Below are 24,623 nucleotides of genomic sequence, written 5' to 3'. Positions count from 1 at the left end.
GAAACTATTAAACGTAAAAATGTATTTATATTTTACTATTCTCATGAAATATCTTATGTAATAAAGCACACACCGGGAGGTCCGGTATGGGAGGCGTCAGGTTCAGTCTCGCAGTTGTGTAGTCGTGTCGGGACTTGGTCCAAGCCTAACTCTCGGTCCTGCTCCACAGCCCAGCAAGCCTGTCAATAGAGAAGACAGCTGTAGTGGGAAATGCACTGTAGGACTAACAAACCAGCAATGCGCTACTGTAATCCACACCACCACACCATTTAGACAATCAATTTCATGCAGATTACAACTGTGTAAACAAATTGACAATCGAGCCACTATGAACAGAGATATAGCGTATTTTGTGAGCGCAAACGTGGAAACGCCATAAGACGTAATGAGTAAGAGAGAGACAGTAACACCCTTGCGTGGTGGGGGGAGCGGCGGACCGATACGTGTGTTTCTCTGAGCAGTACAGTGCGCGATCCAGCTGTAGTAATAATAGAGATCGATGCTATTAATTAACAGCAGTGTCTAAGGAAAATGTCGGCCTTACTAGATAACAAGACAACAAGATCGCGCCACTCATCCTACACTCATCTCCATTCATACTTGGCTTAAAATTCCTAAATTTGCATGGTCGACATTTCATAAAAAAGTATGACAAGTATTATTTTGCAAGTTTCTACGACTTGGCACGGATAATAGAATGAAGCTGTGTAATGAATGATACTACTGCGTTTGATGTATTATCATATCAACATTGAAATTATCAGAAGCAGAAGGATACTATAATGAGGATATAAATATTTTGTTATCTGATACCATTGTTGGTATCTTTGGAAGAGAATATTTACAACTCTTTTCCAATCAAAAAAATCAGGAATGGAAATATTATTATTTAAGAAAAGATTGAGGTTTCAAATATATTAAAAGTCTTTTTATTTTCATTGTACTAACCATGTTGGGTATGAAAAAAAAAATATCCAGGATAGTAAACTTACCTCAGTCTTAGATTCGGTGGCAAGGTTCCCGTTACAAGTAGCCATGTTGACATCTCTACCACTTGCTTCTTCCTGAAATGAAACATTAACATTGCACAATACAACAAATAGAAAAGATCAAATCGATTTACAAAATAAATACATTTTTAACATTGATACTATGACAAATAATTTGAGGAGATCTTAATAAAAAGCTCAGAGTTCCATATTACTTAGCGGTGTTTATCTCTATTGGAAGTAGACCTTTGTAAGTGAAAAAAACATTCTACAATCATTTAATCTGGTTTGCCTAACCAAATTCAACAACCTTTCAACTGTCACTTTAATTACAGATGTGTCAAATGAATTATTGTATTGTCACAGCAGATAATTGTAGTCCTCTGTTGGTTAAATATCCATAGTTTAATCGATAAAGTATAAAAAATTTAGTAAACTATTTTCATTCCAACCAGTAAAAATGAATTCCTAAAATGCAATTTTTTAACTTCCTTAATTTTGAATAAAACTAGTTCTCTATAAATTTTACAACAACAAGCACAAAATACAACAGTGGAGCATCCATTTGTTCATCTAAAAGTATCAGTAGTTCATCAATTAATTGAATCAATTAATTATCTCCCGTATTTGTAAGAAATCTAGAAATTACTGGATCCTAGAGTACTTGCCCACCCTACTCACCAGTTGGTCAATACCCTCCGCTGTGTCCCCCCTCTCCTCCTCGCCACCACTGCCAGTCGAGTGACGTGATTGGTCGGCCTCAGCTAGATCTGCCTCAGACACTGGCTCACTCTGCCCAACAAACTAGACTATGTCAATCTTTGCTCAACCAGTAGCATTTACAGATGCATTGAACAATGTCAACAGACAACTGATGTTAAAAGCTTTCCCTATACTTTCTATTCATTTGCAAAGACTTTAATTTTTATAAAAATAAAAATAATGTCTCAAACAGAAGAACCCAAAGTCCTTGAGTATCCCAACATTTTAAGGTTTTGATATTAATCCAGGCCCATCATTTCAAGCTTTCAAGTCAAGTCAAGTCAAAATTATTTATTCCATAAAATAAAAACAATATTACAATACATTGTAGTAAGTAAAAGGAATTATTCCCCCGAATAGACTATTGATCCGTGATCGGGGGAAGAGTTAACAGTATCATCAGTCTATGGGTATTGTAAAATTGTTCGAGTCACTGCACTTTTTTATTTTAAACACATAAACTAAATAAATCTAAGCTCTAAACTAAATAACTGTATTTTAAATGCTAACAAAATTTTAATTCTAAAATGAGGTGAATTACTTTTTAACATTAAACACAACGTCGCACTACCCTGTACAAGATTCAGCCCATTGTATTTATTCCAACACAATGGGCTGAATCCCACACAGAAACAATATAGATTACAATGTTTTACAAGTAAAATATATAAATATAAAAAATGTGATCGATGACTGAATCATGACAATATCAGACGTTTGGAATATAGACCGACTGGATCAAAGCCTCTGCAGCTGCCCGCCCGATGTGCGCGAGCCACTCGCCGATCATCCGCTTATAAACAGCAACACTGCAACTCTCAGCCTCAATAATGTTTGTTGGAAGATTACGGTACAGGACGTGAGCAATATAAAATGAATTTTTGTTAGTGGTCGTAAGGATAGATTTTGGGCAACTGAAGCCAAAGTTTAAACGATTTCTTGTAGGGTACCTATGGTGAATCTCAGAAAATATTTGTTCTTTATTGGATTTAATGAATAATAATAATGTTCTTATGAAAAGCTGTCTGACGTTTAGTACTGGAAAGTCAAGGAAAAGCTGGTCTGTTGAGTAACGGAAAGGTTTTTTAAGAATTTTTTTTATCAATGATTTTTGTGAGATGAATAAGGGCTCTAACACAGCTGACGAGACGCCACCCCATGCCAGGACACCGTATTGTAACACCGACTGCACGTAGGCGTAATACACCATCCTGCAGTGATCCACCGTCAGCACCTGGCCCAGCTGATCGAATGCATATACTAATTTTCTAAGCCTCTGCTTGACATACCACACGTGAGGAACCCAGCTTAATTTTTCGTCCATAATTATGCCCAAATATTTGTATTGTGACACACGTTCGATGACGTTACAATCACAGTCACGTGACGACGGATCACCACAGGAGTGCAAACGTAAATGACGCGGGCTCGGATCACTTTCCTTCTTTAAAAAAATTGGAAGACATTTAGTTTTTAATACGTTTAAAGTTAAAGAATTATGATCCAACCAATTTTTCAACTTAAGTAAGTCGGACGATGCCCGCTCATACACCTCATCCCACGTGCAGCCTGTAGTCACCACTGCCGTATCATCTGCAAACAAGAATAATTTGCTTCTTGTTTCTAGTTTTGATATATTATTTATATAAACCAGGAAGAGCAAAGGCCCAAGATTGATTCCCTGGACCACACCGAATTCAATGTTTCTTTTATTACTTGTGACACCATCGATTGTAACAACTTGCACTCGGTCTTCTAAATAACTTCTAAACCAGTCAAGGGAGAGCTTGTCTAGTCCACAAAATTCCAATTTGTTGATAAGTTTATGTCTGTCAATAGAGTCAAAGGCTTTTGCTAAATCTAAAAAGGTCACCATTACACGTTGTTTTGAATTTAATTTATTTGATATAAATTTATTAATGTCGAACAATGCATGACTTGTGCTCTTACATGCTCTGAAACCAAATTGTGAATCACTGATAATGTTTTCGTTTTCAAGGTAAAAAGCTAATTGTTTCTTAACACATTTTTCAAGAATTTTAGATATTGCACCAAGCAACGAGATTGGTCTGAAGTTTGATGCAATGTTTTTTTGGCCAGATTTGTAAATTGTGGTGACTTTGGCAGTTTTAAAACATTTTGGAAATTTTAAAAAACATTTAGATAGTAATTTTATTTTTATTTGCTGACAGTTGAACTTAAACTTTCTGAACTCCAACAATCCAAATTGCCGACAGAAAGAATTTTAAAATTCTTAAACTACAGTAATAAGAATCCTTATTAAAGAAGCAGAAGCTCTGATCACAGTGAAATCCAGAACATCTCCCACGGTTGTATGGACATCATCGGCTCCTGCGGTCACGGAAATCAGCATTGTCCTTTGCAATAAATAGGTTTTCCTACAGTCACCCGACAAAGTGGGCTTCCTTGCAAAGATTATAGTACAGAAAGCCTTACATTGGCGCACAATTTTTTTTACTTCGGCGCACAACAGTATTTTAACCAAACAACACAAAACAGCATACTTTTATTATACTCCATGTACGCTTGAAAATAAGTTGGCAACACAAATAAAGATATTACGACTACGATCTGCAATTACTGCCATTGCTTCACTCATGAAACTTTCCACATTCGCCTACGGCTCGCACGTAAACATTTATCCTACCTTATTTCTGCGAGCCTGGTTTGCCGGATGCAGGTTGAGAAGAGAGGAAGACACACTTTCCCCCACTACTCCTCCTACGGCTCCCTCCTCTTCTTCTTCCTCTTCTTCCACCACTTGAACAACATCACCATTCGGCTGCTCCTGGAAATAATTACAAAATAACCATATATCTAATATATAAAATTCTCGTGTCACAGTGTTTGTCTGCAAACTCCTCCGGAACGACTTCACCGATCGTTATGAAATTTGGTGTGTAAATTCTGTAGGTATGCGAATCGGACGTAAACTATTTCCCGTTTCGAAATTCTTAAAAGGGCTCCGCCCCAGTGGCTCCGGAGTTTCCCATGTTAACCTTATGAGAAATGGAATTAATGAATCTTAACAGCTGTTTCAATTAAACAAGTTGGTTCTGTTCTATGATGTTCAATAGCATTAAAGTTACAAGGATTACCAACAGGGTGCAGCACTATTATTGCTAGCGAACGAACTTCAACCTGGAGGCGAGTGAGCGTAGCGAACGAGCTAACCTGAAGGCAAGTGAGCGCAGCGAACGAGCTCCAACCTAAAGGTGAGTGAGCGTAGCGAACGAGCTCCAACACAAAGGTGAGTGAGCGTAGCGAACGAACTTCAACCAGGACGTGATTGAGCGATGCGAACGAGATCATCTTGAAAATTAAACGTAACGGTACTTTCTTTCCATCGGTCTGTCTTAGGGGAAACCTATAACTTAGGCGATACGAAGTTCGCCGGGTCAGCTAGTAAATATATATAATATAAATTGTTTATAAATATATAAAGACAAATTTTGACTGGCTAAGTAATAAGTAAAAGGGAGGAACAAATAAAGTTCAAAAAGAGCCAGTTTTGTAATAGCCATTTTCTATTTTCTTCTGAAGAAGTTCCCTTGAGGGAGAGATTTGTCTAAAATTATTTGTGTTGTTAACATTTTCTGAGATGTTAACAGCCTGTAACTCTATTTTACTATCTAGAAAGGTTGTATATCAATAAAAATAAAAATTTGTTTGGACTGAATTTTTACATGAATTATTTCACAGTAAAACGATAAAACAGTAAAATTGTTGATCACAAAATCAAGAGTTCCTTAGTAAACTAACAATTTCAACCACCCCTCTTATGATTACCGTGCTGTGGTTGTGATGCACTGTGTTGACCAGACGCAGGAATGTCAGCTCACTGATAAGTACATCGGCTACATTGATCAGCAACTCCTCATAAACATCTCCTAGCCTACAGACACACAACAGAGGTTAGGAGGATATGAGTTAAAATTAAACTTTCATCAACAAATACTATGGACAATTTATTAACAAAAAATAATTCTATGATTATTCTTGTAGGAAGCTTCCTGCAACAGAAATATTTTCTACACTAAGAGCCAGATTTTCCCCTTGATAAGAGGAACTCGGAGCAGTTTTAGGTGGGCACTACATCATTTTTCATGATGATCACATGAACTAACTGCCATATCTGAAAAACAATTTATAAACTATTCATATACCATTCAAAAGACACAATATCCAAATTACCTGAAAGCCTTACAAGATATTGGACATAAATATCCCGAATAGAGTTGATTAACAGAAGTGCAGCGTTTTTTTGTCGGAAGAATTTCATTAGGGGTGGTACTGGTATCTTTGTATCAAGCCTGATAAGTTTTGAGAATTTAAAACTGGATTGGCTCTGTGTTGAAAAGAATTTTGAATGTTCTGGTGTATATATTCAAGGCTTATCAAATTTGGCTATAGTATCGGTGTACCATTCAACATCTGGGGACAGCAACATCTTTCTCACGAATTTGGAACTGTTATTAATATTCTTAGATCGTTTCAAGAGTAATATAATAATTGGTGGTGACTTCAATGCCAAATTTGATGTAAATAATAAACTACAAAGCATGAAACAGCTTGTCTACACTCTGGAACAATTTAACTGTCATTATATTAACAGAGCGCCAACTAGGTTCAACGCCTGTCTCGACAACATCTTTACCAACATCTTGGAAGAGTTATATTCTTCTAATGTGGTCTACCCTGATATGTCTGACCATGATGGGCTGGACCTTACAGTGGAGTTGGTCCAATCTTCTACTCGACCAGAAATACCTACAGTTGTCAATAGAGACGTCTCTTTGAAGCGTTAACAATAATTTAAATCTAATTTACTACAAATTGACTGGCTGCCTCTGTTAAACTTTGGTAATTTACCTGCTGAGGACTTATTTAATGTTTTTTTCTACACTCTTCTGGATGTACTTAAATAAGTTGCCCGGAGAAAATCGTAAGGAAGAACAAAACTTCGAGTGGTGCAGGAAAATCTTGGTACACACCGGACTTGAGAAAAATGAAAGAAAGGACTGTGGCCTATCGTACAATACTTCAAGCTTCTCCTAGCGAGGTGGCACTTAAGGCATACAATTGCAGTCAGAAGATCTACAAATCGGCAGTCAACCAGGCAAAATTAGATGCAAACGACAGATCCATCGAGTCCGCTTCCAACAAATGCCGAACAGCTTGGAACATCATCAAGAAGAGCACAACCAACAATGCTCCGGATGTCGAGGTGGAAATTTCCCCTGAGGAGTTTAACAACTTCTTCATCAGCTCAGTAGAGGAAGCCAGAAGTACTATCGATCAGCCTGATGTGTCTTCAGAGGAACTGCTTCGTAGGTCCTGTCGTTGTGAAGCTCACCTTGAATGGAAATATGTGTCCAGTGAGGAGGTTATAAGTGAAGTGCGGGCCATGAAAGCTTCAAAAAGTAAAGATGTGTACGGCCTATCGGGTTACATAATCCGGTATATTTTGAGTGCAATATTGCTTCCTTTGGTGTTGTGTATCAATGCGATTTTCAGGAAGGGAGTTTTCCCAGAAGCGCTGAAAATAGCACGAGTTCCTATTCACAAATAGTGGTTTCAAATAGTGGTTCCTATTCACAAAAAGGGTTGCAAAAGTAATGTCAATAATTATCGAACAGTGTCATTAGTGCATATTTTAGGTAAATTAATTGAACGGATTGTAAAGCACCAGGTATGTACACACTTTGATAGATTTAAGTTTTTTCTGCATTTCAGTTTGGTTTTCTGAGTGAAAGGTCAACTAAGGATGCCATTGATTGCTTTGTTTCTGGGATTTTGGAAGCTTTTGAGGGAAGGAGTCTTGCTCAGGTGAGTGCGTGTGATTTGAGCAAGGCTTTTGATTGTGTTGAACATAGTCTCTTGCTGTGTAAATTGGAGCACTATGGCATCCGTGGTTGTCCTCTCAAATTTTTTAAGTCTTATTTAAGTGGTCGTTCACAGTTTGTTGATGCAAAGGGTGTGCATTCCATGTGCATTGAAGTTAAAACTGGGGTTCCCCAAAGGCTCGGTCCTTGGTCCCCTACTCTTTTTGATTTCTGTCAATGATTTGCCACTTAGTATTGAGGGTTCTCAAACCACAATGTTTGCAGATGATACAACGTTCCTAACTGTTCACCGTGATCTCAATAGATTAAAGTTATCTGTAGAACATACAATGAAACAAGCTAGGGATTGGTTTAGTGCCAATAAACTCCTTCTTAATCAACACCTAGTTTGCCATACTAAAAACAAAGATTTGGGCTCAGGTGTAATTTGTAAAGAGGTTAGGCCCATAAAAGTCATGGGTGTGTTGATTGACAGCAGCCTTTCTTGGTCAGCTCACATTGATTTAGTATGTTCAAAACTGTCAAGAGTTATTTATTTAGTGAATAGGTTAAAAACTTTTGTTTCTGAGAAATATATCCGAGTAGCCTATTTTGCATTTTTTTAGTTAGTGTTAAGCTATGGTCTGATTCTCTGGGGAAACTGTAGTAATATAAGTGATGTTTTGTTACTTCAGAAAAAGGCACTAAGAATAGTAACCAAATCAGCTCTCAAAGCCCATTGTAGACCTTTGTTTATAAAAACTAGGATATTGACTGTCATTAACCTGTACATATATGTGTGTTTACTTGATGTAAAATTAAAATTAGGAGACTTGGCTGTTAGAAAAGATTTCCATTCTCATTACACTAGATCTAACTCTCTACTTGAAATTCCGTCCCATAGACGAAGTAAATGTGCCAGTGACCATTCAATCATGAGCTTAAAGTTATTCAATGTATTGCACTCTGAATCAAGAGCGTTGCCTGAGTTGGTTTTTAAAGATAGGCTATACAACTGGCTTGTTGAACATCCTTTTTATGTGATTAAAGAGTTTTTTGATATAAAAGTTGTTAAGTTTTGATGTTTAATAGTTTATCTAGTATATTCTCCACCCAGCCTACAGCCTTCTTTTTACATTTAAACTTTAAAATTTTTACCTGTTATTGTCTGTGATATTAGCTTATTAATCTAGTCTGACTGGGTTACTGTGTAACCATATTTTACCATAATATGTGACTATGTCTATTGCAAGATTGTTTTGCTTAAGGACAATAAAGGATTTCTGATTTTCTTATTTCTGATATCCGAAAAAATTGAGGTCAAGGGTGTTCAGATAACAGATTGTTGGATCAATGACAGGAAAAATGGGCACAAATATGAAATTCAATTTTCGACCCCAGCTAGAATTAAAATCATTAGGCCACTTGAGAATCAATAGATTTAAGATTCCACTACTAAGCTTCTACAATATCAATGATTGTCTGTAGTTTGACCTGTGGCCGATGAACTTGTGTAGAGCGTCCTCCAGTTGTGCATCAAGCTGGTCCTGAGTGGCGGGGGGAGGTGTGTGTACCAGGTGTAGTATCAGTTTACGTACACTCTCCAACAAGGCGGGGCCACATGTCTCCCCAGCCTGTGACATGATGAACGGCAACATCTCCGTCAACACACTGCGCACCTCTCTGTCTAGCTTGGCACAGTTCTGAAAACCAGTCAATAGATACAGTCACCAGACCTTCGGTATTAATTCAATGTGCGGATACTTTGCACCCCAACAAATATTAAAACGTATTGGTAACAAGAATACGTTGAATTTTATAGTACAGTAGATAGCTAGTAGTTTTAGATTATCCGGATTGGCCTTGTCTGGACTCCCGCTAGTTTGAATTGGCAAACATGATTTTTTTTTAGTGGCACAGTAAAGTCTGATTATCCGAGCTTAACAGGGCTGAGACTACCTTGGATAGTCAAAAACGCGGATAACACAGCGGTAAAAATTATTGGTTATAATTAGACAAAAATCATATTGACCTGGAGAATACGGTTTATTATTAGCCTAAAGTGATTATGATTAAATAAAAAGATATTTCTCTACCAACTCGTACCAACAATCGATTTATTACAGTAGGGTCCCGCAAACTCGGCACTGGATAACCTGGCAGTCTGGATAACTCGGCCATCACCTGGCTCAAAAAATTTGTGATTTTTTGAGTCCGAGTTAAACATGGACACAAGCCAGCTCAAGTAAAATCATTTGCAACTCGTACTAAGGATTTGTTGTACTATATCTGATGACTTAATACTGACTTGTAATATAAATCTAATTGAAAAAGGCTGTTAAAACGCTTAAAAATTGTTTTGCTCTTATTTTTAACTCTAGTTCCCGATAACCCTGCATTTCACAAACTCGGCACCCTTTCAGTCCACATTACACAGAGTTTGTGGGACTCTACTGTATTGGTGGAACTCCATTTACCCGGCTATCAATACTGTGGACCTGGAACAAAATTAAAATAACGGCTATGTACAGTTCTGCATTTGCCTTAGTTAACCCGGCGGCTCGTATAATCGGACCTCGGATAATCTCATTTTGCGTCTTAAGGCGTTCTTTGCAAAATATGTAGCAATAATCATATAGTTCATAAAACCAGCCGACTGTATTTTTTTACGATGAGTTGTAACTTGTTTTAGACGCTCTCGTTTGTATTAGCGCGTGTTTTGACAAAACCGCTCACTGTAACAGTAAAATTTACATATATTTGCACGACTCTCGAAAGTCTGGATTTTTTGCAATCCGGAACGGACGTATGCCAGATTAAGCCGGATGAGCGAGACTCTACTGTAATAGCTTATAATTATAAAATAATGATTTTTGTTACTTTTTTACCTTTCAACATGGTTTTATGTACCTAGGACGTCACAGAATCTACATATTAACTGTATTGCTAAACCAGTGGCGCTTAAGGCATTCAGCGAATCTTACCTGTGAATGCTATTGTCATATGAGGCTCTAGCAACACTTGTCCAATCAGGCCAATGATGACATAGTTGTTGAATTAACTACGGTAACGTGTTGTACTGACATTTGTATCTTGAGGTGATTAAGAGGCATCCTCACCCCTGAAAAACACGTACAAACATACGTTGTCTTTTCCCCCATTTCGGACGCCAATTTTTAAGTTAGAACTTTGGTATACGTCTTAACTTGTTCACAAAGAGTATCTGCTTTCATGTATAACCTTAAATTAAGAGTTTTTTAAATAGATTTTTTTTAATACAATGTGAAAATAGGTCAATTTTTCTAAAGTTTGGTAACGATTTTGACCGTAATAAAGTTTAAATGTTGTAATTTGCTTTTAATAGAAAAAAAATTCAACCCTTTCTGAAAACAATGGTAAACATTTCATGTAAAATGGGTGAAAAACCGTGTCCAAAACAGGAGAATAGGAACGCATGTTTTGTAGCCTGAGCGTCACTTGAATCTACCGGTAAACTCGCTACTAGCCATCCTATAAAACTCGATCTGCTTCTCTGACCTACGCAAGGTCGCTCTGCTCACTGTGGTAGTAGAACTTACTGTCAAAGTCCAATCTATTACTATCATCATTACCATAACACTTACGTATATAGAGTCTATTTACTGTGTCATTACGGAAGATAGTAACTACAATCTTAACATGAAAATGAGTGGTTCTTATTAATTTTACCGTTTCATTCTCTAGGTATTTTGTCCTTTGAAAATATTTTTAAAATGAGAAATCGAAAGAAAACAAATGTAGGAAGGTACTGAGGAAAATTAAATAAAACCGTTGTCTGTACATTCGTTATCATTTTATTTTATTTTTGTGTTTTATATGATTGTTTGAAATAACGCTGAAACCAAGACCAACCTTGAAAAAACCATTAAATATGAATGTCTATCTGTCTGTTACGTTTTTGATTATTTTAGTTTCGTTACAACTCAAAATTGTCTAAGATAAATCAGCATATCCTAGTCAAATCAAAGTAGTAATGGATAACAATTTAAATAATAGGGTTAATTATAATTTGTTAATAAGTTACTCTAAACTTACTTAGCAAAGCACGAGTACATGGCTAGTGCAATAAAAAATGAAAATTTGAGAATTACTATGGTGTTTACGTAAATGGTGTTTATTTATCCCCAAGGGGTCATTTTTAAGTGAATTTTCCAAATAGGGAAGCTATTTTCTTAGGTCTTGTGGTAAGACCTCGACCCGGGACCGATTTACTTTTTTGAGGTCCCCAGAGGACTCCTATTTAAGTGAAAATCCAATCAGGAAAATAGAAATTCACTTAGTCTGCAGGTCTACTGAGGCGGGGTAGGCCTATTTATGTTTAAAAACCTTGTTCAACAAGATATGTCCTTTATTTCAGCGTATGCCTAAGGTCCAGCGTTCAATGGATATCGTGGACATGCGAGGGTCGTGATGGTGATGTGAGGTTACATGGATCATATAGAGTGTTGAGTGTATTGCGTACATTTTTGTCAAATTCTGGGAACAGCGTGGATAGGCCTACGCCCAACAGTGAGTCATCACTGCCGCTGCAGTCATTGGCCGTCGGCTACACCGGCTAAACCTGCACATCACCTGATCTAGTGATCTAGCGCTAGTAGTCCTGCTAACAACGGCTTTGATTACTGCATCGTGCGATCCTACTGCTAACATTCGCCAGTAAACAATTTATGTCGTTTCGTATTTTTAATGTCTACTTGTGTTTCTTCTGCATTATGGGAAGAGTCTCGAAAAAAGGCAACTTATTTTTGAGTGCCAGGGCCGTCCCTAGGGTTTGCGGCGCCCGGGACAAATGTGGTCGTGGTGCCCCCCCCCCCCCCCCGGCCCCCCCCCAGTAATAGTCGCATTCGCATATTTTAATACTATGTTAATACGGGATGGACAGGATTGAATTTATAGTTCGGGGCGGGATTTTTTCCTGTGCATAAACGACAGTCTTGAGTATTGCAGTTACCAAAAAAGACAAACAAAATTAATTTTTACCATTTGTGGCACTGATCTATCAAAACCAAAAAAGGGTAAAAATTTACAGGTAGGCCTATAGAAAATTGTGAAAACAAAACTGGAGACAGCAAGCTTACTGGAATACAATAGATTCTGAGCAAAATAACAACAGAAAGCAAGAATAAATACAAAAACAATTAACATAAGTAAATGGCAAAGCAATGTTGATCAAACATATTCGAGGAACAAATTGGTTGAGTTTTGCGGTCGAGACAAGACTCAAAATCAAACTTTTTATAGGGATGTTCAATATTCTGTTTGTTCACTAACCAGTTTGGTACATTTGAAGTAGTGAAAAAAACTGGAGTCAAAAGAATTACAAGAACGAGACACAATAAAGATAACACCAAAATAATTATTTTCTATAAAGTACTAGCAGAATAATGAAAATTTAGGTTTAGATTTTGGTTTACTTACGTCTGACCGAACGCAAAACAATTGTTTGAACGTTGGGTTAGGGTTACCCAAAGCCGGGAGAAGGAAAGGGAGCCTATTTTTTCGAACAATGAAATAATAAATTTGATAATGTTGGTAGAAGAGCCGGGACACTCTTTTTAGTCGGGATAAAAGAGTACGGCTCTTGATCGCCAATCAGTTCAATGCGGTCGCTGATCACAGATATACGCCTTGATACTAAAAACCATGTGGGATAACCTAAAGCAATGCACTATGTGGGATAGCCTAAACACAAACCAAACCACTACAGTGGTTTGCATTCATTTCCTAAAGAAAAAGGCTAAACGTTTTGATAGTTCATATCTAATAATAAAATCAATTTCATCTTTCTTATTAACCTCATTAACCCTTTCTCTTATCCACCTAGTTCGGCGAACAACATAGGCTACTCTTCATTGCCATCACTTACTTTCAAAAGCTAATTCGTACTGTATTCTCTTCTACCATTTCGCCTTTCCATTTAAACTTTAAACTTAAAGCCAGCTGATATTTACTTAACGAAAGATTAAAAAAGTTAACTGGTCAAAATTGGGCAGTTAATTATCTAACGACGGTTTAGTCCAAACTAGCGCTAACGGCAAGTGGTGAAATCCGATTTCGTCAGTTAAGAGCTAACTGCAGTTAGAGCAAGGCTTAACGGTGGTTTAAAAGTTTGGTGAAATCGGGCCTTGGGCGCCAGTCCTGACGGTCTAATTGGAAATGATAGCATTGTTGAGGTTAAATGTCCAGAGTCATGCAAAAACTTAACCCCAGAAGAATCAATAAGATCAAAAAAGTTCCCTTCCCTAAGTTTCAATGAGGACAAAATAGAAATAAACAGAAAACACAAGTTCTTTTATCAGATCCAGGGACAACTTCACATAACAAAACGACAAAAATGTTACTTCGCCCTGTGGACACCTCATGGAATCCAAATTGAAGAAATCATGAAGGATGACGATTTTTGGCAAAACCAGATGGAAGAGAAATTGAAAAGGTTTTATGTGGATTGTATATTACCAGAATTAGTAAATCCCCGTCACCCCAGGTCCATGGAAATAAGAAACCCAGTATATATACAAGCTGCCATCAAAGAACAGAAGCAAAAACGAGACCAGAAAAATAAATTACAATCAACAACTTAGGGACGTCCTGAATAAACATGCCAAAAATTACTTTTAACATTGATTTTTGAATATAATTTAGTGATTAATTTAGTTTTGAAACCTTCATTACTGTGATTTGGACAGATATTGTATAGTTTATTCATTACGATTTGATGTTTATATTAATGTATTGACTATTGGTTGTATGTTTAATTTTGTAACTATAATTAGGTAATCGTTAATCTGTATATACAGGGTGTTTTTTTAAAAACTTGCATCTTTATTTATGTAAAATTGCGGGAATCATCAATTGACGTAGGGGGCCCAACTGTTTTGAATTCTACGTTACATTCACATTCCCCCCCTTTCCCCCCCTGGCCCCAACTTATTTTTTTTAAATAGCAAGGCACCCCTTGTGACATATCAAATAAAAGAGCATGAAAAAAGAAAATGTTTGATGAAAAAAAATTGAAAACCGGTTCATAAATTTGCGACATATTTCCCCCTCCCCCTCCCCGGAACTTAATTTTTTTTTAACAGCAAGGTACCCCTTGTGACATATCAAATGAAAGAGCATGAAAAAAGAAAATTTTTGGTGAAAACAAAATTAAAATCGGCTCATGAATTTGTGAGATAATCCCCCCCCTTTTCCCCTACCCATAACTTGTTTTTTGATAGCAAGGTACCCGCTCTTGTGACATATCAAATGAAAAATAAATTTCACCAAACATTTTCTTTTTTCATGCTCTTTCATTTGATATGTCACAAGGGGTATCTTGCTGTTAAAAAAATTAAGTTCCGGGGAGGGGGAGGGGGAAATATCTCGCAGATTTATGAACCGATTTTCAATTTTCTTTCATCAAACATTTTCTTTTTTCATGCTCTTTCATTTGATATGTCACAAGGGGTACCTTGCTATTTAAAAAAAATAAGTTGGGGGCAGTGGGGGAAAGGGGGGGAATGTGAATGTAACGTAGAATTCAAAACAATTGGGCCCCCTACGTCAATAGATGATTCCCGCAAACTGCATATTTCTATCTATTGTGGTTTTTACATAAATAGAGATGCAAGTTTTTAAAAAAACACCCTGTATACATCATTGGTATTCATACAAGCTTACCATAAAATGCGTTAGGATACATATTATTGTGAAATGCTTTTGTACTGATTTTTTCTTAGAATATAATTCAATACCTGTACATAAATTAATTTACTTGCCATTTTGAATTTGTATATTATTATTATCTGCTGTATTGTAATTTTCTACCTAGATAAAGGTATTATTATAATTATTGTCATGACAAAGAGAGTTTTTGCATTACATACATATAGCATATAAAACATTGAAATATTGTTTGTTACCATCATTGTGTGTGTGTGTTGTAACTCTGCAAAAAATTAACAGAAATATTTTCAGTAACGAAATGGTGGCTATATTGTTAACTCCTTAACCCTTACCGCGCTGTAGACGAATATACTCGCCGAAATTGTCTTTGCTCAAAACGCTATGGACGACTATACTCGCCTTATAATACAGAGTGCATTGGCTGGTCTTGGTAGTACCCAGTTTTGCCGATAGAGTGCAGCAGTTGTTGGGACACATCTCACGTGATGTAAAATCACAATAACAATGGTCCCCGCCCTCCGATTGTTCTCGGGAATGAAAAAATGGCGGCGCGCTACACCAGCCGGCCTCTGCTGTGAGAGACGCTAGCGCTGTGGACGAACTAACTCGCAAGTGTTTAGTTCACTCGCAGACTTGGCGCGAAACACCGTTCTCCGCGTGCGTTCGTTATTACATTGGTTTTATTGGCGGTATATTATTATAATTATATATTTTATACAATATATACATTTTATACAGTAATTATACCATATTTTTTGTGAGTTGTGCGTTTTATATAATTAGTAAAAGTGGATTGTAGTGTGTAAGTTGTATCTTTGTGTGATTGGAGTAATTATTTGTGTGAAATGGAACATCCCGATGACCCAGATTTTGAGGACTTTGTAGTCAACGTTCTGAATACTTCGTTCAGTAGTAATTACAATGATCACCTTTTTGACAGTGACATGGACCAGGACGACATTTTGATCAATAATATTGCCGATGCGAGTGAAAGTGAAAATGAGACTGATATGTGCCTTGATTCCATGGACGTTTTACCACTCCCAGCCCATGAAGATCCCCAGCCAAGTACATCAGCTTCACTGACACAACCATCTCCATCTCAAACACGACCAGATCCTCTCGACGTGTTACGCTTTGACCCGGTCGCCATACCACCACAACCAGACTCAGTCGCCGCGCCTCTGTCGCCACCTGTCACGTCTACAGCGCCGCTCCCAACACCTGTCACCCACCCCGCGCAACCCCCCTCGCCTGTCACTCCCCCGCGTCCTACAACTACCGCTCAGCCACTACGTAATCAAGGTAGACCTACCCGACGACGTGGTCGTGGACGGGGTGGACGGGGATCAAATCGCATTCAGCCAGCGCAAGCCCTAAACCCAGCAGGCCCCCAGCCTATTCATTGGGCTAATGTTTCAGTCAATGACCCAGGACCTAGTGAGACGCTTCCAATTTACAATGTAAATAAAGGTCCTGTTCTACCTTCAACATTCGATTCCTACTCTGAGCCCATTGACTATTTCTCTCTTTTTTTCAATGATATGATTATTGATCTTATTTGCTCTGAAACAAATTTGTTCGCCAATAACAAACTAGCCAGTGGTCCTTCTCCTAAGGCTCGTATCACTAAATGGCAGGATATCACACCAATCGATTTCAAGGCATTTTTAGGTGTGATCATCAACATGGGACTGATGCCTCTTCCAAATATTACCAACTACTTTTCAACAACTAGGGAATCAAACATGCCATTTTTCAGTGACATTTTCTCAAAAAACGAGTTTGAAAGAATTTTTTGGAATTTACATTTTACTCACCGGAACAATGACGAACCTGTTCCCAGAGGTTTCCTCATCGCTCCCATTTTGGAACATATGAAGAAAATGTGTAGACTCTTTTTTACTCCTGGTGACAAAATTGCAATTGATGAAAGTACCATCTCCTTCAAAGGAAAGGTTTACTTTCGTGTGTACAACCCGAATAAACCAGTGAAATTTGGTATGAAGTTGTTTGTTGTATCTGACAGTACGAACGGTTATATTTACGACTTCATTCCGTATTTTGGTAGTGAGGATCTGATTCCTGGAACCAACTTACTAAAGACAACGCAAATTGTCAAAGTGTTGAGCGAGTCGGTGGTGTTCAAAGATCCGCATTGCCCAGCTAAGGGAGTACACGTTTACACTGACAGGTATTACACAAGCCCCGAGCTTGCTGATGAACTTCTGAAAATTGGGTGCTACCTAACCGGTACAGTGATGCCGAACAGAACTGGTTTGCCCCCTGGTATGAAAGCTAAGGGGAAAAAATGAAAAAAGGGGACATTCGTGCGTACCGTAAGAAATCCACGGTTGTTGTTTCCTGGAAGGATAAAAGACCGGTACACATGCTTAGTACTAAACACAAGGGAAGCAGCAGCCACATGTCCTATGTGAATAGTAGATGGCCAAACAGACCCCCGGTTTTGAAACCTGATGTTGTCATCGACTACATCAAGCACATGGGCGGGGTTGATAGAAGTGACCACTTCGTATCGTCCTACCAGTTCATGCGGAGGACAAAAAAGTGGTATCGAAAGATGTTTTTTTGGTTTTTGGAAGTGGCAATAATCAACTCGTATTTACTGTACAAAGATGTACAATCGGCCGCTGGAAACAGAAAAGCCATGAGCCACTTCATGTTTAGGAAAAGTTTGGTCCGCAGCTTGGTGCAAGAGAGAAGCACAACAAGACCAAAAGCCAGCAGAAAGAGGGGACGACCAGTACAAGTAAGTAAACTTTTTTATTATTTTCTAACAAATATTATTCGACTCATTTCCTATTTATTTGATAAGGCTTGCAATTACAATACATCAATACACCGTAAAAACTGTAATCCCTTTATATGCATATTTTTTCTTTGTCGTAAAAACTGATTTTTGGCACAAATGTAATTTCCTGAATTATTTTGTTATCTTTACACAACTTGAGTCGGTTTGTTTTGTGATAAAAATAATAAAATGATAATTGGTTTTATTCATAATGTAAATGTGTGAGTAGTTGGTACATTTGCATAGGAACACTTTGTGTTGAGTTGAAGAAATATATATTCGTACATACATACATACGCGCGCGCGCACACACACACACACATGTACACACGCATACCTATACACACATACATATATATATATATATATTTATTTATTTATTTATTTATATGTAGGACAGATAGCCTTACACATCTGCTTACTCAACAGCTACAACTACATATATGGTAGGGCTCAGTGATCACTAATATATATATATAATATATATATATATATATATATATATATATAGACATATAAATTTTTTAGGGACCTCCTGATGAAAGATTGGATGGAAGACAGCATTTCATCGCGAGGAGAGAAAAAGGGACTGGCAGATGCGTTGTTTGCACACAGAACGGCCTGCGGAAGGAGACGATTTACGTCTGCGAGACATGCACCGCTCGGCCAAACTTGCACCCTGATGCATGTTTCAAAACATACCATACCATCCCTTAAGAACATAGCTAATTTTGAAAGCTTCTTTTTTCTACAGTAAATTTAACAAAAAAAACAAAACTGTCAATCTTTTATTTGCTTTCCATTTTTTTGCTTTCCTTTTTGTATCTGTATACTAATTACGTAATTACGTATAATTAAACTAATTTTAAAAGAAAATGACTTTTTTTCTCCCATAAATCCTTTTTATTATAAGAAACCAAAAAAAAAAATTAGCTTTGACTTTTGGGAAAAAATATTTTTTTGGTATATGTAGCCTTATGGTCTAGGCCATCCAACATTTCTGTAGCGCGGTAAGGGTTAAAATATCCTGGTGTGGTACTGTACTGTATTTTGTTCCATTGGAATAAATTTGTTTACTATTTTATTTTATTTTATAAGAATAAAAGAACAGAGAATATAAACTTTTATTAAATGGAATGATATCAATGAAATTAGTAATGCACTTAAAAGTAATTTATCACTACCATTTATAATATATAAACTCTCTTCATGTTTAAGCCGTTTAAGGAGGCCGCCAAATATATATCTTGAACATGTACAGTAGAGTATTCTAAGACCGACGCTAGGCAGGACAGGGCGATGGTACTGCGCGGACTCGTGGCAGTGCGCGTGCGGTGACGGCTAAAATAACGATGTTTTTAGAACGGCATGAATACTGACCCCGCACCGCTCCCCGCTCACCCTCATCTACCACCAAGTCATCCCCCCCCCAAATCGCAAACAGAGCAAAGGTGATGATGCCTCTTAAATCTACATGTGCAGATTCACACACACACATGTGTAACCCATATTAATTTAAGCTTAAAAATATTTGGTTTAGCCAGTGGGAGGGTCCATTTCAATAAATGGTGTCAGACTTGGATAGAAGTTGACAATATTAGTGAGTTTAGTCAAAGTGTCACATTTTGTAAAAAAAAAAACATATGAAACTGACGCATCCTTACAGTAATGTTGATAGAGAAATTAAAAACTGCCCACATGGAAGAATTTAATTAGCCTTGAAAAGACTTCAAGTTGAAAAAATACATTTTTGTATAGAACACCTTCTGTACGGTATGTGCACAATTTTAGAAAATCTTATTATTTTATAGTGTAAAATATTTTTTTCTAATGACCACATGTCAATGAATTTCCCTTTAGTTGTAGACCTATAAACGTATACTACTCACAGATGGTAGTTGTGGCGGTGGTGGAGGTGGGGGAGGGGGAATAGTTTCTTTCTGTGTCCAGTTACGTGTTTGAGGTTGATGAGAGAAGCTGGCGAGATAGTCAGGAGCTGCCACTGTCTGAGTACTGACCGACTCTTCACTCACCACACCTACTCCTGCTCTACGCTCCTCCTGCAGAGAAAAGGTAAAAGTCACATACAGGGATTTAAATACTTTAAACTTACGACTTGATACAGTACCAGAAACTTAAATACAATTGACATACAAGGAAAACCATCTCAAATATTGAGAAAATAGCTCAAAAACTAAAGTACAAATAAGGAACTAAAGCTGGAACTAAAGTACAAATGTGTGACAGTGTAGTAGTGCACTGTACTTAAAATACAATAACAATTTCCTCCTTGCCCTCGATGTGCCCTGCACCTCTTGACTAAGATGGTTCTTACGGAACCCCAATAAAAAAAGTCAAATGAAACGGTAGAACAGTTTTGTGTTAAGCTATTCAGATAATTCTTCAACAAAGTGCAAACATTTTCAGTAGAAGTAAAGAGGGGTTTGAAAAATGTGTTCTACTGCAATACCCTTACAAATTTAGCCCAGTTGCTACTTGTCAGGGCTTACCAGCCTATGTTTACCTGAGAGGAACGAGATGCCAAGGCGTGTATTGTAGAAGACAGAGTGGCCTGCATGCCAGGGTCTGGACATGAGCTGAGCAGTCGTAGGTCCTTGAACAGCTGCAGTAGGTATTGTGGTCTCCACTCATTCACTGATATCAGAGCTGCGACCTCAGAGTATACACACTCCTCCAAAGTGTCCCCACTACCACTGTAGGCAAAGTTACAGTCTTGTCAAATATAATTACAGTGCATTGATTTTGTTTGGTAACGAAGAAATTTTATATTAAGGTAAGGTTGAAAGAGAGTACAAGAATGTTTGACGAGCCTTTGATGATGATTAAAGGACTTTTGTAGCCTACAGTGCAATTGATCAAATATGTGTTTTAGCTCTCATTATCATGAAAACATTAAACTAAAACTATTTAACTGATAATATTTGTTTGCAGAACTTAACAGGAAAAATGTTACTCAATACAATTAGGGCAATGAAATTTGATTTGATCGTTTGATTGAATGCCTGAAAATTAATTTATCTCTACTCTGTTTACTGTCCTGTACTTTGTTAAGTGTGGTCATGGTTTTAGTGCATACAAAATACAACAAAGTTTCAATTGTGGTCTACCTCAATTGTCCAACTGCATCATCTACCACTGTCTCAGTGACATTTCAAAAGTTAGTTTTATTATGAGCTCAAGCATTTCAGGTTTCAATAGATACAGTGGAAAGAGGTCAAAAACTAATTAAACTAATGAAATGAAAGATTTCTCCCAACCTTCCAGGTTGGGTTTAAATAGTCATTGATAAGATAAAAAGATCCTTGTCCAGTAAAAATCATACCGGTACCAAATCTTAAGATATCTAAACACCTCCAGTTTCAGAATTTGTTGAGCAATTCTCAAATTATACTTTGTACGTAAACTCATAGTACATATACAGTGTAATATAATGTAAGCTTAAGACTTGTAACACCCACCTAGCATCAGTCTTACAGTCCTTGGAGAGGTTGCCTCGGTTGTCCTTGCGCCTGACACCCTTGTCTGAGGCCATGAGACAGTAACCGTCCCCGATGCAGTTCTGTTGTTGGTGCAGATTGTTGCTGTTGTTGCTGCTGTTGTCACTGATGCTGTTTATGTTGCGAGGATGCCTCCTCGGCAGGTTGATTGCCCGAGAACTGTCAGCTTCCGTGTTGCTCTATTGAAAAAATTATTGGTTCTCATGTAAATATTTGGCTAAATCTTAAATTTAAAACTGTTTAATATGGCTATTTCTCAAACATTGTTTACAAAATGTGTCTATAACCATTGCAAGCGAAAGAATCCACTGTATTACTTCACTACAGTGTCAACTTTGTATACATATTTTCGGATGAATGCAAGGTGAGTGTATAATGGGGCGAATGCTCTGTGCAGTTGTGTTACTGAAATGTCAGCGACTTGTATAGCAAGGACTCGCCTTTGGCTCGCTGGGGGCTCCGCCCCCAGGCCCCCTAGCTGTTAGTCGTCATTAGTAGATTAGAGTTAAGTTGTAACAAAGCAAGAAGTGAAACCGTCAATATTAAGTTATATAAGTTAACTTTGAGTAAGATAACTTCTAGCTTAAGGAACACCTCATAAAAAAATCATTTTTTAAGTTGCGGTAAGTGAGTATGTTAGTCAAGTATTTTTACAATTGAGTTTTTGGTCAAAGGAAGTAATAATATGAGGAGAGAAGGGTTCGTTATAGTAAAAATCGACATTAAAGTAATAACGATTTCATGAATTTATTAGAGGAGATTGATAAGTTAATAAGTTGATAATAGTAAAGTATTATATGAAGTAAATAGATTATAGTAGATATTCAAGTATATAATTACGAAAATAGATTAAGTAAGGTTTGTTTCCCTGTCGGTTAGCCATAAACTTTATGGCATATCCAGTTCCGCCACGAGGAGGCCAGGAAACGTCGGAACCATAATTGCAATTATTTGAATATGTACAAGTTAGTAAACTTTTGTACAAGATAAGTAAATTTATATTGATGTTCATTGATAGGTTAATAAGTTGATAATAGTAAAGTATTATATGATGTGAATAGATTATATTAGATATTCATGTATATATGATGTAAATAGAAAATAGATTATAGTAGATATTCATGACGTATATATTTATGAAAATAGATTAAGTAATGTTTGTTTCCCTGTCAGTTAGCCACAAACTGTATGGCATATCCAGTTCCGCCACGAGGAGGCCAGGAAACGTTGGAACCATATTTACAATTACTTACAAATGTACAAATTAGAGAACTGTTGTATAAGATGAGTAGATTGATTAGTATGTCGATTGATAAGTGAATAAGTTGATAATAGTAATGTATCATATGAATTAAATAGATTATAGTAGATATTCATGTATATATTTATGAAAATAGATCAAGTAATGTTTGTTTCCCTGTCGGTTAGCCATACAATTTATGGCATATCCAGTTCCGCCACGGGGAGGCCAGGAAACGTCGGAACCATATTTACAATTATTTACAAATGTACAAGTTAGTAAACTTTACTAACTACTTTATACAACAACGGGGACTTTTGATAAGGCAGGCCCCCTATCGTACTGCCGATGTTGTCAAGTCACAACGGGGAGTTTTGATTAAGCAGATCCCCTAGCCTACTGCTAATGTCAAATCAGGTTTAGAGAAGGAGATCGCCATACACGATGTTCTTTGCGTATGCGATTCCATCTCGGACACGTTCGGGGTGTACGAGAACAACAATATGGTCTGGATGTCTGACCCTACTGAGCAAGACGTATAGTTGCCCGTGCGTGAAGCAATCGGTCCGTAAATCAACACCGACTGAATCTATTGTCTGACCTTGGCTCTTGTGTCCGGTCATGCAATAGGCCAACATCAGTGGGAACTGACGTCGACGAACACGTAACGGCGAACCCTCGACAAACGCAAAAGTAAAGGTAATCCGGGGAATTCCGATAGGTTGCGTCTGTCCGGGAAGTCTCACTGTAATCAGGCGGTTGGTGATGCCGATTACGATGACTTTAGTGCCGTTGACGAGTCCTTCAGCGATGTTGAGGTTCCTCATAATGAGGCAAACAGAACCGATCTTCAGCCGCAGAACATGGTCTGGTACGCCCTTGCCAGTAGCCGTGTTCAGGAGTTGAACGTCGACATCCAGGCCATCGTCGTTCTCTCTGTCGACTGTGTCGGCGCTCCTCAGCTCGTACAGATGACCGTCGAGGGAGTTCAAGATGTGGTCGTTGATCTCCTTGACGTTCACTATCAGAGTCGAGAGGATTGCGCGTCGCGAACACATATCAGAGTCGAGTAGGACGTTTGCGGGAAAGACGGAATCGACCAAATCAGTCAAAGACGTCACTTGTCTAATCCCGAGCAGCGGAATTAGACTTTGTTCGTTCCGTCCCTCCAAGAAAGTGGTCGAACTGACAGTTCCGTTGCCTACCCTAAGAAGGAATTCGGAATAGGCTGTGGAACTACTAGTCCGATGAGCTGTTGTCAGGGCAAAAATTTTGAAATGCTGCCACAGATGGGAAGCCCGAAGTGAGACACAAACAATGTCAGTTGGAGTACGAGCGTTTACAACGACAGGCGCGATCTGGCGAAAGTCGCCACAACAGAGGAATATTTTACCACCGAATAGCTCACTGGAACGCATGAGGTCTCGCAGGGATCTGTCAAGAACCTCGAAAACGAACCGATGTGCCATCGGGGCCTCATCAAAGACAATGAGCCTTGCGGCCCTGATGAGCTCTGCTCGCTGGGAGCCGTTGGTGATGTTCCAAAAGCCGGTGCCGTCACCGAAGTCGAGTGGCAACCGGAACATGCTGTGAGCTGTAGTTCCACCAGGCATGTTACCCGCGGCGATCCCAGAGCTAGCGACTGCCAGTGCAACCTGACGACAACCTCTCACGTATGCGAGAATGACACGAATCAGAGTGGTCTTCCCATAGCCTCCCGGGCCGTCAAGAAAAATGATTTTCGACGAC

General features: G+C 38.0%; 1 protein-coding gene across 1 annotated transcript in view; it reads right to left on the bottom strand.

The window, feature by feature from the left end:
* The window catches only part of LOC128989523 (pericentriolar material 1 protein-like), an 83,064-nt gene that overhangs the window by 735 nt on the left and 57,706 nt on the right, over positions 1 to 24,623 (bottom strand). The window contains exons 27-35 of the mRNA XM_054411420.1: positions 21,596 to 21,813; positions 20,641 to 20,830; positions 20,006 to 20,176; positions 9,092 to 9,300; positions 5,562 to 5,667; positions 4,420 to 4,560; positions 1,671 to 1,781; positions 993 to 1,064; positions 74 to 179 (exon numbers count right to left, since the gene is read on the bottom strand). Of these exons, the coding sequence (XP_054267395.1) occupies positions 74 to 179; positions 993 to 1,064; positions 1,671 to 1,781; positions 4,420 to 4,560; positions 5,562 to 5,667; positions 9,092 to 9,300; positions 20,006 to 20,176; positions 20,641 to 20,830; positions 21,596 to 21,813 (1,324 nt within the window). The remainder of the gene's footprint in view (positions 1 to 73; positions 180 to 992; positions 1,065 to 1,670; positions 1,782 to 4,419; positions 4,561 to 5,561; positions 5,668 to 9,091; positions 9,301 to 20,005; positions 20,177 to 20,640; positions 20,831 to 21,595; positions 21,814 to 24,623) is intronic.

This window comes from Macrosteles quadrilineatus, unplaced genomic scaffold (assembly GCF_028750875.1).
Source record: "Macrosteles quadrilineatus isolate MER2022 unplaced genomic scaffold, UCM_ALF_1.0 Scaffold_3__2_contigs__length_128488019, whole genome shotgun sequence".
Taxonomy (NCBI): domain Eukaryota; kingdom Metazoa; phylum Arthropoda; class Insecta; order Hemiptera; family Cicadellidae; genus Macrosteles; species Macrosteles quadrilineatus.
The sequence above is the reverse complement of the archived record's forward strand: the minus strand, read 5'-3'. Positions and strand labels throughout refer to the sequence as shown.